Source organism: Embiotoca jacksoni, unplaced genomic scaffold (genome assembly GCF_022577435.1).
Source record: "Embiotoca jacksoni isolate LCO1_2020_lvr unplaced genomic scaffold, fEmbJac1.0.p SCAF_9, whole genome shotgun sequence".
Taxonomy (NCBI): Eukaryota; Metazoa; Chordata; class Actinopteri; family Embiotocidae; genus Embiotoca; species Embiotoca jacksoni.
Window position 1 is genome coordinate 15,462,532 of NW_027185447.1, and position 18,855 is coordinate 15,481,386.

Below are 18,855 nucleotides of genomic sequence, written 5' to 3' on the forward strand. Positions count from 1 at the left end.
TCACAGAGATGTAATTTATCACTTTTATTCGTTCCCTTTCTTCCATTTATAACTGCTGACAGTGGGTCAATTAATAAATAACAATCATAATTATGATTATGATAATGAATATTATTTGGGTTAACTCGTTAACATTTGGCATTTATACCCTACATGAATTTGTGCACTGAACATTTCCCACTTCAATACACTCACTCATTATTAGTAAAAGTTTTTTTTTTTTTTTAAATTTATTTACATTCCTTAAAATTAATATTTACATATTGGCCTTTGTTTTCCAGCTTTTCTTTTTGTCCTAAAAAGTGTTATCTTCTACCCTGAAAATTAGTTTCATAGACCATCTCAGCTGCTTACAATGTGTTGTTAACTATACATAGATATATAGCTATAGCCTACAGTTGAGATATATCCCAATGAACACAAGTGTTAACCTCAATAAAGCAACAAATCCTTTGACCTCTGAACTACAGGGGGTGTTATCCACATCAAGGCTGGTGTCCTGAAAGTGCAATGGCTTCTCTTTTCAGGCAGAGGGCAGTATGCCATCACAGTTCGCAAAAGGCACATGTCAGAGCAGTGTCTATAGAGCCTTCATACTGCAGACATAGTAATTTCAAAAAGACATGCTGCCGTACTTATTACTTCCCGCAGTCCTCATCAATCAAGCTCATACTTTTGTACAGTTTTGTATTCACTTCCTGTGCAATGTGTCCTCACACTGATATAATCCTTATGGAAAATTCTTTGGGGCTTGTATTTCTATGTGAGTTTATATTCCTCATGCCGGACTCAGAAGTGGTTGATGGGTCCACTCCTAAAAAAGTGCTCTGCTGCCCTCCGTACTGCCACACCAAACCAGACCCCTCTGCAGAGATGTTGACCAGGCCCGGGCTCATAGTTTGACAGGAGGACAGAGGAGGTCCGGGGTACTGAGGTGGAGCAGATTCTGGGTTTCCGGGTAAGAAGGGCTGGTCACAGTTGGGTCTTGGAAGAGCAAAAAGCGGAGGTGTTGGGTCGTAGATGCCGGCAGGACCGTAGGCATACTGCTGCTGACATCTGTAGAGGAGAGGGAGATGTTAATGTTTCTGTAAATTTACAGGATAGTTTCAGTTTTTGTTCCCCCTTTTTGAACATTTAAGTAAAAATCAGCCCACTTCTCACCTGCAGGATTGCATGTTGTCACACAGGGCTGGGTTCCCGGTGTCCCACAGAGAAAGCACCTTCTCCTCGGTGTTGTTGTTGTTGTTGTTTCGGCCAATATGACCGTAGCGAGATCTGTTGTCCTCTTGATGCTGCGCCTGCTCCTCCCACTGCCACATATCTGACTCTCTGGTATAACAATTAATTAAAAATGGCAAGTCAGTATTTCAGTTTGCAAATGCAACAAAGGAAACTGACTGAGCTGAATCCTTACTTCCAGTGAGTGAAAGTATATTTACTCACTGTATCAACAGTAAGTCAAATTTTGAGGTATCCTATGGTGTACTTTACTTGGGTTACATACTTTTATTTCACACCATTTCAGTGGGAAATAATGTCGTTTTATTTAAAATTCATGGCTTATAATATACATTTGTCAAGATGAAAATGGTGGCTTCCAGCCTTTTTGGTTTGTCGTCCTTGAAAAAGAACAGTGTCTAGCAGGGCCACTTGTTATGTTTCACATCATTATGAGTAGTTCCATCAAAGACACATTTTATCTCTAAACTTCTCAGTGTTTCCATATAAATGCTGGGTCTTAATCTAAACAGGTCAAATTGTCCAATGGTTCATATATATATATCTATACATATATAGATATATATATATATATAATACTGTCTCATTTCATACAGTATGTGTAACATAACTCCACCTTGGCCAAAGCTGCTAGTTATGAATGATGCATTTGAATAAACAATCCAGTAATATAGTGTAATGTAATTGATATTTTTCATCACCCTAAGCAAATTTTGCAGATAATACACAATAATGAAAATTTAGTTCAGTTGAATTTTAATTAAAGGACTTTTACTTTTGCATTGTGCTGGTAGTAATTTGAGCTTTTTCCACTCACCCCTCCTGTTTTTTCCTTTTGTCCTCTTTGATGCAGTCAAGCAAACAGCAGGTGATGAATGCCATAGACATGAGGAAGATTATGGCGGAGCTTACAATTGATGCCAGGACAGCAACACGGAACCCATAGTCCTCATAGGGAGTCAGAGCTGGAGTGTGACAGACAGAGGAGGAGAGTCGACTGATTTATTGACTTTATTTCCATGTCCTGCACTCAGCATATCAGACAACTTAATTTATCATGCTGCAAAAATTTGTGTCCAACATTTCCTATTCAGACTCTAATGCCACCTCACTTTGGGTTTACAGACATAGGACTGCTCAAATATATCACAAGTCTTTCACTGTTATTATTCAGAAGAGCTTGGCAGAAATAAAAAGTCATTTTGCAACAAAGTGCACTTGTCAGCTCATAATGGAAAGGACAATAAAGATTACATTTTTAATTTCTTCCAGTTTCACATCAGACAGCTTCTTCTCTCCCATGATGATTGACTCTGAAATATAATTAAAATCCGTCTCTCACTTTTTCCACTTACTCACCAAAGATTGACTAACTGTGCACCTGCTGGAAGTTATTTCCTCTCTAATTATGTAAGCATTGAAATTGTCCTTTAATATCCACAGGCAGCCAGTGTGTTCTTACACAACTTAAAAAGTTAAAGTTAAAGTTAAAGTAATAACTATTGTAAGCCAAATAGTGTGCATCGTCATGTAACTTTGCCCATAGACACAAAGCCTATTACATAATGTTCAATGCATATTCCATCTTTTCAGAATAATGGGCAGACAGTTCAGGGGAGGTTTCTGCAGCCTCTGCAGTTCTCCCAGTAAAAGCACTAGGAACATTTAATCTAAACACACACACACACATATTGTGTTGATAAAATAAACGAGCAATTCAATTCATAAGGTGACATGTGCCTGGCTATAAGCAGGTAACTAATAAGTGGCACTCTTTCTACATGAACTGTCATTTCAATGTTTCAGTTTCTGTTTTCTGTTTGTACTCACGTTTACAATAGGTCTCCCCCACCCAGTGGGGTCTGTTGGTGTCCATGACACACATCAGCTCACTGCCTACCAGTTTGTGTTTTGCTGGGCACTGAAGGGAAATGACTGTCCCCACATTAGTGCCATTACCCTGGACGATCCTTTGGGTGCCCAGGGCTGGCAGGGGAATGGGTGTGCACTGAGCCTGAGGATGACCTGAAGGAGAGAGCTGATGGTCAGATGTTGAGGAATCAGACTGACAAACAGTTGTTGTGACTGAATTATATTGCAGTTAAATATGCATTACTTAGTTAAAGTTCACCCAAAGTTTGTGAACATGTTTAATTCATGCATCTTCAAAGGAAATTTTTATTCACAGAGATGAATAGACAACTCGGAATTCATGAGCTTCACAACAACATTTCAGGATGAACGGTATGAAAACAAAATAGCAAGGGAGCACTGCAGATGAGATACAGTGGGAATGGGACAGTCATTCCACAGCTATCAGCACTGAGGGCTGCACAACGGTGCGTGACAAAACACAGCCCTCCTGTAACAGCCTGGTGCCATGATGCACCAAATTCGAACGTATCAAGACAGGAAATGTGATAAGTCATTAAACAAAAGCCCAGCAAGTTTGGTGGAAACACACGAGTCATCCGCAGCCGTTCTAAACAACTGGTTATCATACAGCACAGCATGGCGCTCTGCATATTAGGCCTCCAGGAAGGGAGGACTGTCACTGTGTCAGCTCAGTGCACCAGCAGTCTGCACGATGAGCTTACAACATAACAGTATGACTTCATCGGGAAAACAAGCTGCTAGAATGCAAATAAACACAATGACATTTAACTTTGGGATTTCTGATAGAATTATGATCAAAAGCAACATATTTACTGAGAAAAACCTGCATCTGGTTTTCACTTAAATACACCAGAATGGTGGCAGAATTTCATCTTATTAGAGGAAGGAATATATCCAAGATTGTGACAGGAAATGTGCACTTTTATCACCACAAAGGGTGCCAAACTATATGAAAAGTTTCTTTGAGAGACAGATATCCAGAAAGAAAGACTTCAGAAAGAAAGAATAGATGCAACTGAGCAAAAAGGTGCAAATCTTCTCTCTTCGGGACAAATTTTATAATTTGCAGTAGGCCAGACCAAACTGGGATAAGTAGTGTTGTGAAGGCCCTTAGCATTATCTCACTATACTCACATTTATGTAACACAAGGACACACTTCAGTACGAATAAGCAGAGAGCATCGCTTTTATGTAACATGTGAGTGTAGCTGTGTGTGTGTGAGAAGCCCAGCCGTGCACCTGCAGGGGAGTTTCTGACGACAAAGCCACTTTTCACTTCCTCTTTTTCTGAGTCAACTATTTACTATGAAATAGAACAATCCAGCGTGTACATCATGCTTACTTTGTAAAGGTATATAAATTACTGAATTTTGTACAACTGGAATAGAGACAATTATCCAATGCTCATACCAAGGCTATTAATCCTCGTGCAATTATGAGGAAACTGCTATCACAGCAAGTACTAAGTCCCTAAAGGACATTGCACAGGAGGAAGGCCTACTCTCTCTGTCTTTCTTTATCTTTGTCTCTCACACACACACACACACACACACACACACACACACACACACACACACACACACACACTGTTGCAATAATATTTTTTAGTGGCAAGTGTTTAAAAAAAGAAGCACAACTCATAGCAGAAGTGAGTGAAAAGTGCTAAAACAATTCTCCGTCACACATCATCCACGTTGGACTCAAATTTAAATTACAGACTACACCATTTCATTTTCTATTTCATTTTTCTTACCCCAGGTATTCCGGTAACGGCTGTCTTCTTTGTTTGTAAGGTCAGTCCTGGACACATCTGCTATTGAAGCTGTTGCCGCGGACATGGTGCTGGCAGACAGACAACCCCTCACGCCGCTGTCTTGGTTGTGCGTAAAGACTGCGCAGCGGTGCTGCTCTGTGCCCGGTACTGGGTAAACAAAACGCGGGATTTCTTAGCTGGTGTGGCGCTTGAGCCTCTCCGTGTGATTTTATTCGCCTCTCTGCCTCCCAGTGAGCAGCTTGTCATCCACAGAGTCCTCCCACAATGCCTCCTCACCGCAACATTCACTTACTTTAATGCCCCGTCTGGGCAGCGCGCAGTGACTGCTGTCGCGCAAGCGGATGAGCTCTGGAGAGGACGAGGAGAGATGGAGTGAGCGGTCAAGACCTTGTCGTCTAAAGCAAAAATGACTTTGTGGATTAGATCAGGTCAGGTTGCGTGTCAGACGCGCGCTTGGTGAGCGGGACAGTGATGAGTAGATAACTACAGCAGCAGTAAACTGCTCTTAGTGGGCAGGATGTCGCACCGCTGTTCTGTTGATCCTATCACGATGTGGTGCTTCCGACGGGGTTGAAAATGTGCTGAAAAAAAAACACGCACAAGGTGTGACGTAAATATGATCTTTACGAAATCGGAGGCCATTAGAGGCGTTGCTCAGTTTATTAATGCACAGTTTGTAGTGGTCTAGACACATTTTCAGTCAAACTCTGCACACACAAATCATGTTTCTATAGCCTATATATTAAAAGTGATTTAGAGAAAAATAATCAAAGACAGCTTGTTTGCCTGATTAAGCCTAAACTGCCATTTTGGTCGGCTGTCCTACAGCATGTATATGATTTTAGCCTATTTAATCATGCATTAAAAACAACTGACCACCACTGAGGAGTTTGCACTGTATCTGCTTCAAAATAGACTCTGGTGTTTGTTGAAATGAAGTGATTAATTAGTAGTGCCAGATTGGAGAGGGAAGAAAATGTAAGATGAAATTTAAAGGAAAAGGTTGGCAAAGGTGTGAAAGAAAGAGATGGGGATGAGCTGAGCCCACTGCTTCAAGCTTAATACACATTTCAGTGTCATTTTAATGCCAAAACACCTGTTTCACCATGAATAGCCACACAAACTAATTATTGAGGACACTGCACTGCAATGTGACTAAGTTTTTTCACTTCTCTTTCCGTTTCTTGCTGTCAGTTCTGTTAGACTTGTGGTCTACATGCAAGCTGTCTATCAGGATGATATGAATCGCTTACTGCTCTGTTTTACTGACGGCTTTCTTGATTGAATTCAGCCAGTCGACATCAACGTGTGAACATCAGAAAGGAAAAACAAACAGCTGTATGAAATACAGATGCAATGTAATGGTGTAAATAAACAGCTATAAATTAAAAAGAAAATGTCTTTAACATGGAGAAAATGTAAAAGAATCTCCATGTACACACACAAAAATCTATAGGCTACTGTATATTCACAGAAAAACACAAAACCATGAACTCTACACACACACACACACACACACACACACACACACACACACACACACACTACATGAAGGTTCTTATTTCCCCTTTGAATTGACATTTAAAAGAAAAACTGTTCTCTTATGCAAACTGAAAGTCTTTTTAATACCATTGAGGATTCTGGGCATTCATGAGACTGTTTCTGCTGCGGGTGATAAGTGTCTCCACAGGCACAGCCCCGTTCACCTGAACGAGCCCCCACACACCTTAGATTCACTGGAAGTCTTTGTTTAGGCAGCAGGCAGCCTCATCATTCATGAAAACACTGTCATGGCTGATTAAAGAGTTATGGAGTGACACAGTTCTTAAGTATACTCTTAGAAATCGCAGTGAGGCACTGAGAAAATGCTCATTATCTTCACTTAGCTCTCAGTGTGCAGACATGAAACAAGTCCCCTAAAATTTCTACAATTACAGTGCAACTCTGGAAGAGAGGCTAGAGTTCAGCTCCAAAAGTCACAGACTGTTCCAGTGTTTGTCTTTATGAGTAAGGAATTGAATTTTAATAAAGATCTAGCTGGAAGGAACTCCCCCCTTAAATAAACTTTGTGTTTAAATCATATTAACCGCTGAGTGTCTGCAGCTTTAGCACTTTTTCTATAAATACAGAATTCAAGAATATTGTACTTCCAGAGAAAGATGATGAAGAGGAAGAATACAGAGAAAGAGACACCGTGCATGACGACATTTTGAGAAATTAGTCTGCTTAAAGTGTTTGAGTTTTCTTCTGATTTGGAGACGGTTGCTACAGCAACAGTTAATGTGTTCTGGCGTAGTCTCAGTGGGTACAGTTTGGACTCAGTGCCTTCCACTTTATCCTCCACCCAGGCTTGTGCTCTTTGTACTCTGTGCACTCCAATAAACACAGGAAGGCTTGCTAATGAAGCTCAGCACAGTCAATAACACCTCTTTTACTGCGTTAAAAAGGAATGAAGCTGATAGTGAGTGTTCTACTAAATGGCATTATCTCCAAATTACTAAAACGTCTATATAAAGAAGCAGAGGCACAAAAGAAGATGAGAACAGCTAATGGACAATAAAAGATTTACTTGACCACAAGTAAAAACCACTTTCTTGGGATGCTGCTTTTCTTCTTCTTTTTTTTTTTTTTTATCATTAAACTGATCTGAAAAGAGAGATGGAGAAAGGTGAGGCAGGTGGGAACGGTCAGCTCGGCGTGTCCGCCCTGCCCCTGACACAGTGTGACACTGGCTCTGCTAGACAGGGAACCACTCCATCACACAGGTAATTAAGTAGAACAGGAGGGGCACCATCTCCCACTGCCAATGGCCTCATCAACACAGCAGCTCAAACCAGGCCACATATGACTGCAGGTCTGGGTGGAGGAGACTGAAGGTGCCCTCTCCGAGTGTCCTTGGTTAATGTGATAAAACAATGTTAATGTTAATTGCTTTGCTACAGCGCCACCCATTATGTAATTAAGGCCTCTTCTACAAAGCAGTTGATTGGCTTCGTTGATATTCTTTTGTTATGCAAATAAAACCCGCTAAAGGTCAATGTAACAAGTATGAGTCATCATACAAAAAACAGGAAAACAGGCTGTGTTTTGGAAAACTGAAACAAGAGGCTTGTAAGAAGAATGAAGTACTTCTTTAGAAGCCATTTAATGCTAATGTTAGAGTCTCATTAAAGATTTACTGCAGCGCTGCCCTGCTGAGATGAATGTCGTTGACTACACTTGTCAAAGTAGAGACCACTTCCAAAAGGACACCCACGTTCTCTCCTTCTCTCACACACACAGTGATGATCTGTCCATAACATCATTAATGATCCTCTCTCTGTCTTCTGTGACTGCAATCTCTGAACAAATCACTTTTTCAGGCTGGACTGTGGCCATCAGTGACAGGGCTGCACCATAAATCTGCACCTCCATACAGAGAGCGAAATAGAAGGTAGAGGAGATAGGAAGCGGCTGGCAGGTAAGAAAAATGAGACTTCAGGAGGAAATTAAGTTGATCAAGCATTTCTTTGCCATAGAGCTACCTCAGACATGCTTCGCATGTAAGGCACGGGATACGGATGCACAGCATTTCTCAGACACCACACAGACAGTATTACTGCAGCAGAGTTGGGGGAGAAATTCAGTCAGTTACACATACTTTTTTGTTGTTGTTAGGGATTAAAGTTAACAAGGCAAGTTCACTCGAAAACCCATAAGCCTATATGGTACACTATTCCCTATGCAGTTGGTGACTGTTTTTCAGAATGCAAGCACAAATACTTGAAGCAGAAATTGCATAAGGAACCATAAAAACAGACCAAAATGGTAGATTGACTGACAACATTTCAATCCACAATTGGATAATAAATCAAATATTGTAAACAATTCATTCCTTTATTGACCCTTCATATGAAGGTAACAGTGATCTGACAGTTGTTGTATTACATTGCTGTGATACTTTTTAGCTAAGTACATCCACCTCCAGCTCTCTTGTTTTCCTTAACCATGAAGTCCGGATCCTTCATCACCTTTGTCACCAGAGAAGTGAATGAAGAGAGACATAAGCAGCGAGGAACAAAGTGAATGAAAACAAGACACATAACAAGGGAATTGCATCATTTTCATTGTGTCAGCTACTCTGCGGTGTGTATAGGTGCTTGAACATCCATGTGTGTCAAGCAGTGTTAATGCGACTGGTGCAACCGTGGACGATTCCCCCTGAAGCATCAACAGAGAGCGAGCAGCAGGGTAGCCCAACAGTGCTCAAGACAACAAATGAAAACATGAGGAAGACGTGAGGGTCGCAGGAAGTGGATGTACTTAACCAAAAAAAAAAAAAAAAAGAAATGCACATCTGTTAGGTTAAGTGAGGTGCAGCATGTCACTTTTTTTTGTAAAGCAGTGACAACTCAAGAAGAGATCAGATGCTAAGTTTGATAACAGAGAAAAGCTTTGGATGTCATGGCTGCAATGAGCTGGTGAACCTGCACTGGGAAGTTCATTCACTTCTTATCTTGAGTCTGTTTCTGTACAGTTCAATCTTCCTTCATTCATGGGTCAAAATATCAACACTACATTTTATTATTGAGAGCATTTGAAGAACATGGCCTTAGCAATGCTTTTATAGCAGTACATGATGTCCACAAGGACTGAACTAAACTGAACATTGTCTCTGGGCACACTAGAGCTAAAACCTCTTCATACTGAATGTCCTTTCCAGGTTGAGTAATTGCTACAGTAGTGCCTGGATGCATCTCTATTACAACATTTGAATTAATCTGCAGATAAACACTGCATTTCTAGGTTATATTTGTGGACATCCACATTATTATTTTGTTCAGCTGTACCTCACTTGACTTATATGCCTCCTGCCAAATGGCCCTTTCTGAAATGATTGCTGTCTTTCCAAATAACTATGTTTCATTCAGTGATCTTAAGATGCAGCCATGTAGCTCCACATCATTTCAAAATGTTCCATACAACTTAATGAGATGCTGGATGTTCTCTATGATAAGATATTCAGGTCTGGTGTTTTAATTTGTTCAATGGCCCAAAGTAGACAGTGTTCAGTTATGGATGGCATTTTCTTCATTAGATGGGCTCATTTAAGCCGCAGTATAATTTAATTTAGTGTGTGTGTGTGTGTGTGTGTGTGTGTGTGTGTGTGTGTGTGTGTGTGTGTGTGTGAGAGAGAGAGAGAGAGAGTTCACATATTTCTGTCAGAATTAAAAGTGGTGTGCAGCTCAGGGGAATTTTTTAAGATTAAATAGAGAAATACTGTTTGGCTGCATGAAATAATGCTATGTTGTCTTGTGGGAGGGTGCTGCTAGACAGATTTGGGGGAGAAGCAAAGTCATGGTGCTGTAGCTAATGAGACTATAGATAATACAGCTATTCTGAGGCACTCTGGTCATTTATTCAAATAGATCTCAAATCATCATCATCAAATCCAGCTTAATGATTTCTAATTAGAAAAGTAGGATGACCAACCCCTCTCCAGTGGCTGTAAATCTGAATAAGATTCATTGTTTTCCTCAGGCTGCAAGAGTGATGCTGTCTCTGGTTATTCTCTGTTAATACTACACCAATTCATCATCATACTGTAAATCTTTATTGTGGACCTTCAAACTCTTTGATTAAATGAGAGACATTCCCCCACAGCGTCTGGATGTTTGTTTCAGAGAGTGGACCAAGGTGCAATGTGTTCAGATCTTAACAAGGTCAATGGTTATAAAATTATACTCTAACTGCATCTAACTTCTAGAAAATCATTTGTTTGATTTGTTGTGGAAAAAAAGTACTTGAATCAGCTGTACATAAGGTCTTTTAGTAGTACAACAGTAGTACAACAGTAGTACAAAATGTTTGATTGTGACAGATTTGCAATGAGTACAAAATACAGACGTGTCAGTAAACAGTTGTAACCACTTCCTTTGCAGGAATGGAGAACTGTCTACTTGTTTCATACAGAATGCAAATGAAAGGTTTCAGCATGTGCATCTATGTGTGGGTGTTACTGCAGATGTGACGGCTCAGTGCAGCATGATGCAAGATATAGTGTCTGTGAGACCCTTGGTAATCCACAACGTGTTTTTAATCTGGGTGAATGGACCAAATGGAAAATAGAATTGAAATATGGGCCGATGAATAATTTAAAAGATTTTATCTGCTGTGCAGTGGCTGGTTTAGGATGTCAAATCTCAGATTAAGCAGCACAGCAAGATTTGCATCTTTCATTAGTCTCAGCCTTAAAGTGACTACAATCGATATTTATTCATAACAAGTCAAATGACAAGCCTTGTTGTACAGAGGCTAACAGCAAGTTACGGCTCATTACGTACCGCCTGCAGCTTCACTATTTTGGTTCACTCTCACAGCTCTCATGGTGTCTCTTTTTGGCTGGAGCAGGAAAAATGCTTTAGCCAAAAAGCCCTAAAAACTTACTGTACACTACTTGTTCAGCACCAGATGGCAGAGAGACGAATTTGAGGTCCACAAGAGGGAAGAGGAAACAAATACACGACACCGAAGCAGGATGTCAAGGAAAAGAGAGCATTTCTCACAAAAAGGCTGGTTTACAAGAAAAAGGCAGGTTAACAAAAGGCAAAATACAGTTGTACAGGGCAATCCAAATATAGGCAACGCAAATTAAAATAACCAGGAAGATAAAGAACCAAACTCCATTCAATGTAACATTTGGTAACTGGGAGGTGAACAGGCTGGGATACAACTATCTGACGGCAAAACAAGGCACAGTACTACACAATGGCAGGAAATGAAGGTGGAGGATTTGAAATTTAAAAAAAGAACTCCTAAAAAGGTGTGACAACAGGTAACAGTGAACATAATGGAACATTTAGCATGTAGATCAAAAACAGAAGACACAGTGAGTCTGGACTGACATTCAGGAGGTGGACAGGAACATGACTTCAAATGGAGGATAATGTTCCTCTTAAATTTCTAGATGTTTCCAGAGCTAAAAATGTCCCCCTGTAAATGTTTCTGTTGCCAACCATTTTGCCGTGATATGCAAAGTCATCTCACTTCCTCACAGGCTGCATTTACTACGAGTTTAGACACAAAATCAAAGAAAAGTTAGAAATGTCCACATAAATTAGTATAATTTGCTTATAGGCCTACTTTCTGGACCAAAGTGGTGGACTGACATCCAAAGACGCTGCCAGTGTGGCTAAGAAGAGAGCAAATTTGGAGGTGTTGTGTGTGGAAAGGCAGGTGGTCATTGGTTCTTCCCTCGTTCCCCAAATAGATAGGTCAGAGAGGGTGTGTATTCAGAGGGTAGGGAATGCAAAATGCAAATGTTTCTGGGCCACACAGATGCATATACACACACATGCACATGCACACTCACACACAAACAGCTGGTAAGAGGCTTACGCTCCAGTGAGATATAACAGCTTTCCCATTAAATCCATTCTCCTCAGCTGTTGTGGGAGAGTAAAAAGCCACGCAGATTTGTGGTCACATCCTAAAACCTTGAGCAAATAGCTTCGTTTGAAATGTTCTGCTTTGCTTTCACCTGTAACTGTTCCATTTTATACTCCTGGCAGCAACAATGGCTCAGATCAACCAATCTTGCCTTTTGTGGTCATTCAGAGGTTGGTGCCCCTGATGAATAGAGCCATTAGGAGAAGCTTTGGGGCCTCTGATAGAGGTCAATTTCACATGTTACATTTCCACTGCAACCTTGGTAAATTCAGCTTTAACTGGCAAAACACATAAAGAACTGACCCCAGGAAACTGAGGTGTGAGACTGACGTGTATGCTCTGCTGAAAACCCCTCTAAAAGCACGCAACAAACTGCTCGTGGTTGTCCGCCAACAAAACCTCCATTTCTACAGTTAAGAAAAGATTTGCTCAGATATTTTCTCAAAGAAAAAAAGTTAGAGATTTGTTGGAAAGAAAACAAGACAGACTTGAGTTTTCTCAGAGAGGACTCTGGAGAGATGATGAGAGCTTATCTCAGCATGGCCTCCGTCCTGCGGTAGACACAGTACCCACCCTGCTCCAGTCTGTTCTTGATGTACAGCATGTAAAACTATGACAGAAGGAGGCAGTCAGCAGTTTGCTCTCTATCTTTGCACCACAGCTCACAGCTCTACAGAGACGCCAGCCTTCCGATTCATCATCCTGACACTCAGTGTTGACTTGCTAAATAAAGAACTTATGGCTCATACCAGCTATCAATAGCTGTCCTCTCTCCATTTTCTTCCGCAAATGTACACATCAATAAGTTTAGGCCCGCAGGAACTGCAAAAACAAGTGCGATGCCTGCAAAATAGAGACACAACAGAGGGAGGGAGGCTGAAACTGAATTAAATCAAGATGTAAAAAAAATAACCTAAGGCAGCTGCAGCAGCTTTTCTACACCCATTCCACACCTTCTTTTATATACACATACATATCTGAGAGTTGAAATCAGACGGAGTTCAATTACCCAACCCGTAGCAAGTTAGATTATCCCACATCTTTCCTCTCTCAGTTTGGATTTCGTTTGGCCTTTTGAGGCCATCCTGCTAGCTGTGCATGCAATCACCCATAGTCACACTCTGCCATTGCGTGTTTGAGTTGATTAATAATGTTTTTCTGAGATTGCACAGTTCTTGCTAAAAAAAAACAACTCCCCACTTTTTGATACATATAGGCAGCTGAGGGTATCTGTATCTTCTGACACCAGATTGAAACAGCAGTAATGAGATGAACATGAAGTGTTCTGCCTGCATTGCTTTCCACGTTGAGAAGATTGTCATCATTCACCGCATTACAGGGCGTTTCAGTGCAGTTATCATTGTGACAGTTGGCTATATTGCTGCACACAACAGGCAGTGTTATTGTTTTTTCTAAGACACATTGTACTTGACTTCATGTCGATAAAAGGCTTTTGTTCCATCAGTTGCCAGAGTTGTTGTTCAACAGTTGAAATCAATCTCTAACTGAACTAAACTAACTAAAACTCTATGCTGACAAGAAAAAGCACTGAATCAAAGCTACCAATAACTATGCATGAAAGAAGTAAACAGGAAGTGGAAACACCTAAAATCTTAAATTACATTATTTTTCGTTAACAAAGGAATGCACCATGTTACTGTCCTAACGTTTTATACACAGTCTAAGAGCCTAACATGCTAAACTAAGCATGGTAATAACACTTAAAATTAGCATGTTAGCATTCTGATGTTTACATATAGCCTGCTTTAGTAGTCTGCTTGCCTGGCTGTAGAATTGACATCATGGATACAAAATAAAGTGAAAACTGGAAGTGAACATATAAATAAAAAGACTAAAACTACAGTATAATGGTCTCAATGACACATGGTATTTGTTGTGTGATATCAATATAAGATCAATGGTTGGCGTGAATGAATATTAATAGAGGCTATGTGTCATGTTAAAAGAGTTCGCGGATTAATAGACAAAGATGAACTTAGTTGCGAACAGAGACCCCAGACATGAAAATCTTATTGGACAGTGTGGTACTGAATGAACCACGTCTGTTTATTGATGATATGCTTGACTGCTTTTCCACTGTGCACAATCCATGTTTAAAATACTCAATGCTGACTGTTCACGTACAGTACGACAATAATTCATTTTGGAGCTTAAAAAGAGGGACAAAGGGCAATATTTCAAAGCACAGCACATAAATATGAGTGAGTTTACATGCACAAAGATATCCAATGACAAGTTTTTTTTGCTACTTTTGCTTAAAGGCTGGTGCTGATAGGAGCAGGGTATGGGGGGCAAGGCAGAATAAACAGTTTTACAGTACAGTACTTGGTTTCCATCACATCACCAGAAGGGAGAGAAGCAGACAGATGATTGCTGAGAGAGAGAACTACACAGAAAGGATTTATTTAGCATGTGTACAAGTGGAGATATTGAGAGACTGAACCTGTAGCACAGGGTCAGAACTGAGGCCACGAGATCCCATTCTGGCGGTGTTCTCTCATCTAGACGGGTCACAATGATGAGAGTGGAAATGTGGTGGATCCGACTCAGATTAGAGGTCTCAGAGTCCAAAGACAATGTTCGAGGGATAATTATTACCATTGTACGAGAGAGTAGGAGGACAGGGTGTGTGAGATTGGAGCTGACAGTGGGAGCATCAGGTGGCCAGCCACAAATGTACACATTTCTGTGTCTTTTTAAGTTAAAATGTCTTTTTTTCTTAGTTTCCTTACATATACATACTGTACAATACCAACTTAACCACCACTCTGTCCCCAGCAGGAGTGAAGAGAACAGGGAGGTGTCACAGGCGTCTTATACTAACATTCAATAGTTAACACAGGAGGGGACTCACACTCAAACACGCACACTCACTTCCACACAAATGGAAAGACAGACACATAAGAGTTAATGCTTCACAACACCGTCGAATAATGTACAAGGAACTTCATCTTTTAAAAAAAAAAAAATCATAAAGGAACTTTCTTCAGTTATATTACAAATAGAAGTTCTTCAAAGCTCTGATCCAGCTGTTGAAAACACTGAGAAATAAAAGATCCTACCCAGTGGCATTGGTTGCTTGGTAGCATTGTCCTTATTTGTGTGTGGCTGAGAGAGACAGAAAGATGGAGAGAGAAGAAGGAGCGGTGAGAATAAGATTGAAGTGGCATAGGAAGGATTGAGTGATCCTTTCAAAAGGAAAGAAAACAAAACAAAAAGTGCCAAGGTAAAGTGAATTCAAGTAATGTGTGCTCTATACACAGGAGAGGGGGGGGGGGTGGGGGGGGGGGAGAGAGAGAAGAGGAGCGAGTCCTATGGCTCCAACGTGGCCACTACTGGCTCTTCCTGTGTTCAGTCTGGCTCATCGATGCCTCTGTGGCCATTTCTCCGCGGGCAGCTTTAGAGAGGACGTCCATCCATTTGGCATGGCTTTCTGCATCTTGGGCACTTAAGAGCAAAGTTTGCTGGGTGTGACTGAGACGGAGCACGTGTTTGACCTCCGACTTCTCAGGGGCCGCTGGTGGCACCACGCTCACCTCGAACCCAGGGAGAAGTACTGCCCGCGACCCCTTGGATTCCTACAGAGAAGAAAAAAATACGTCAATCAGATAAAAAAAAAAAAAGAGAGACATACTATTATTTCAAAGTGGTAGCTTCTCTTTAGTAGCAGGAGAATATATTCCATCAGGTATGTACAGTAAACCCTACCCTCCTCTTTCCCTTCCCCCACTATCTTTCTGTATAATCAGGAAATGCTTGTCCAACTCCCATTAATCCTAATCTTTGGAATGGCAGCTTTCTGCAGTGGGATAGGGATATTAGTCTTGGAAATGAAACCCTAGGGAGGCTTTAACAGGCTGAATTCCCTCCTGTGCCATTCATTGTGAATGAATCAGATTCAGTCTCTTGAGTGCTTTGAAAAAATGTGTAAAACATTTTCTTATGAATTTAACTAAATTACACATCAATTTCTTTCAATTAATTCTTTTAAACACCAAATATTTATGGATGCATCGTATGTACAGAGATAGATAGTCTGCTGTGGTAATCTTTTTTGCAGCAATCCTGTAATCCACTTGTTTTCTACATGTCTTTGGAATGTTATGGAGATTCATTGCTGAATCTCAAGCCAAGATTTCAAGGAACCACAGTAAATCCAAGGAGCTGCATCGTCTGTTCAGCGCAAACTAAAACCCAGTCACAAAGTGGAGCAGCATTACTGGCAGCAGCTACACCTCAGGTCAGATTCAGGACAGCCAAATCCTTCTGGCCCAAATCTACAGCACACAGACGCTGCACAGACAACCTGGCACAAGCAGGATTGGATAGATTTGACCTACACACAGTCAGTGATGTGTCCAGGCGTTATACTGTACAAATGTCCCGCTCCAAAAGGAGGAAGCAGACAGGATGTAAAGTAAGGCCAGATGTGTGTCAGCAGTTACAGTATAGGCGGTGCCTGGAGCACACTTCTGATGTGGCCATGTGGGTGAATCTTTGCCATGTTTATTGTCCTTTATTTGCACAAGGTGTGAATGGGAATCACAAGTAATATATCCTACGTATTGTAAATGAGGACTTCTGTCGGTAAAAGAAACAAAGGGCAGATTTTAAAGGTACTTGAAATATAAAAAGGTAGGTATATTTGGCAACTAACAGCACGATCATCACGCTCACTATTGTGTGTGTGTGTGTGTTTGAGTGTGTTTCATTTTTACCTGTCCATTGCTTTGCAAGTACAGCACTAGTGGCTCAGCCTTAGTGACAGCCACCCACATCTTGGTCCAGCTCTTCCCTTTCTCCTGCACTTGGAGGTGGCCACACAGCAGGCAGTTCTCCCCTGTAAGAGATGTTTGTCTCTAAAAGAGACACAATAAAACCAACAATCAATAACTTCCTGCATGGCTTACTGAGGACTGAATTGGATAGTACAATTCATTTAAATACGTTTGTAATTAATATCTATCTGTATAATATTTCAGAGATTTAAATTGGATGAGCAAATGGCAGCGCAGCTCTTCTGCTGTTCAGTATTATGTAACAACAATGTAGGACACAGTGGGATTTGTGCATTGACATGTGTTCAAGCTCCTGCTGTCCCCTGTTTAAGTTTGGTATGGCCTACAGCTCCCTCATGTGGTGATTAATCTCATCGCAGATAAATTGGTTTCCCCCACGGTATCCTGTTATAGTGACTACAAAATTAACCTGAATCATAATCCTGTCACAATTTTAACAAGACTACCTATATATGGTTAATGTCCTGCTGTCAGCTTTACAGTATAACCACAGCGGATCGAACATCCATCCCCAGTATCACAGACAGACAAAAGGTACAAACACTTGAAGCCGCCAGACTGTTGAGTCAGCAGAGACGGCTGCTCCTCCTTGAGCTGAGCTCCGATCATCATATGAGTCATGAAAGAGGGATGAGCTGATCTTTCAAGGTGAATGCGTGTGTATATTCATTAATTCACATGTGCTGCATGAGTACAATGTAAAGTTTGGTGTGTGCAATGATTTCAGACCACATGCTGACTAAAAAACACAGTACTGAACGTTACAGGCAATTTTGTGCTTCTTTCTTCTTGTCACAAATGCAGTCTGGCTGTTGAACCCTGATTTACACTGAAGGTTGGGTGTGCTGGGAGAAATCAATGTCCTCAGATTGAAATGAATCAAGGCAGAAAAATAAACTGTTGTGCGCATGCGGTTCTATCTTGTGTGCGTTACGACTTCTTTTGTTTTTGTCTCACCTCAGGTGCAGCTTTTCTTCTCTGTTCACTACCACAGAAATTCTCCAGACTGAGGCTGGCTTCGAAACACTTGGGGCACACTCGGCTCGTTTTGTTGTCCAAGGTCTTTGAGCACTTTGCACAGATGGCCTGCAGAAGGACACAGAGAGAGAGAAACACAGAGTTAATTGTCTGAAATAAATGTTCCACTTGCTCCCTAACTTTTCTCTCAATTCCTTCATTTCTAAATCCCCCCACACAATGTCCAAATTTCTCTTGTTCCATTTGTGCTCACCGCTCCGCAGGACTTGCAGTGATGTTTACGCTTGGTGAAATTGAAGCTCTCACTGCAGCCTTTACATGTCTGCTTCTCTTTCTCCTTTTTCCTGGAACTCTTCTGCAAATGTGAAAAAAAGCAACAGGCGTCATGTGTCAAGGTCCTCAGCCTGTTCAGTTTCAGCACAAGTGGAGCAACAAGAATGTCTTGACAGCTTGTATTGCTTCATCCTTTGTTTGTCTGGCTGTCTATCTTCCAGTTCTCCTTTTTATTAACAAAGACACAGGCAGACACCCACACAGACACAATAAAAGATTTATACTTTTTGCTTCAAGATTGTTGTTATTGATGCATATGTGGGATTAAGAGTGAAATTAATCTCCTTTTTGTACAAATAACATAAGAGCTCTGTGCCCATTTTCAGTAGGCTGCTCAACAAAAAACCAAAAAAAAGTTTTTCTTTTTAGATGTGAGAAGTAGATGGA

General features: G+C 40.9%; 2 protein-coding genes across 2 annotated transcripts in view; both read right to left on the reverse strand.

Annotated features, from left to right (window-relative positions):
- Positions 1 to 2: 2 nt before the first annotated feature.
- On the reverse strand, positions 3 to 5,390 carry LOC138193265 (uncharacterized). The gene is made up of 5 exons (XM_069141195.1): positions 4,889 to 5,390; positions 3,070 to 3,264; positions 2,057 to 2,204; positions 1,162 to 1,329; positions 3 to 1,056 (listed from the first exon to the last, which is right to left on the reverse strand). The coding sequence occupies exons 1-5, from the start codon at positions 4,971 to 4,973 to the stop codon at positions 714 to 716; spliced, it is 939 nt and encodes a 312-aa protein (XP_068997296.1). The 5' UTR covers positions 4,974 to 5,390; the 3' UTR covers positions 3 to 713.
- Positions 5,391 to 14,365: 8,975 nt separating this feature from the next.
- The window catches only part of fgd (faciogenital dysplasia), a 51,690-nt gene continuing 47,200 nt past the window's right edge, over positions 14,366 to 18,855 (reverse strand). Inside the window, exons 16-19 of the mRNA XM_069140391.1 lie at positions 18,389 to 18,490; positions 18,115 to 18,243; positions 17,077 to 17,217; positions 14,366 to 15,936 (exon numbers count right to left, since the gene is read on the reverse strand). Of these exons, the coding sequence (XP_068996492.1) occupies positions 15,691 to 15,936; positions 17,077 to 17,217; positions 18,115 to 18,243; positions 18,389 to 18,490 (618 nt within the window). The 3' untranslated portion in view covers positions 14,366 to 15,690. The remainder of the gene's footprint in view (positions 15,937 to 17,076; positions 17,218 to 18,114; positions 18,244 to 18,388; positions 18,491 to 18,855) is intronic.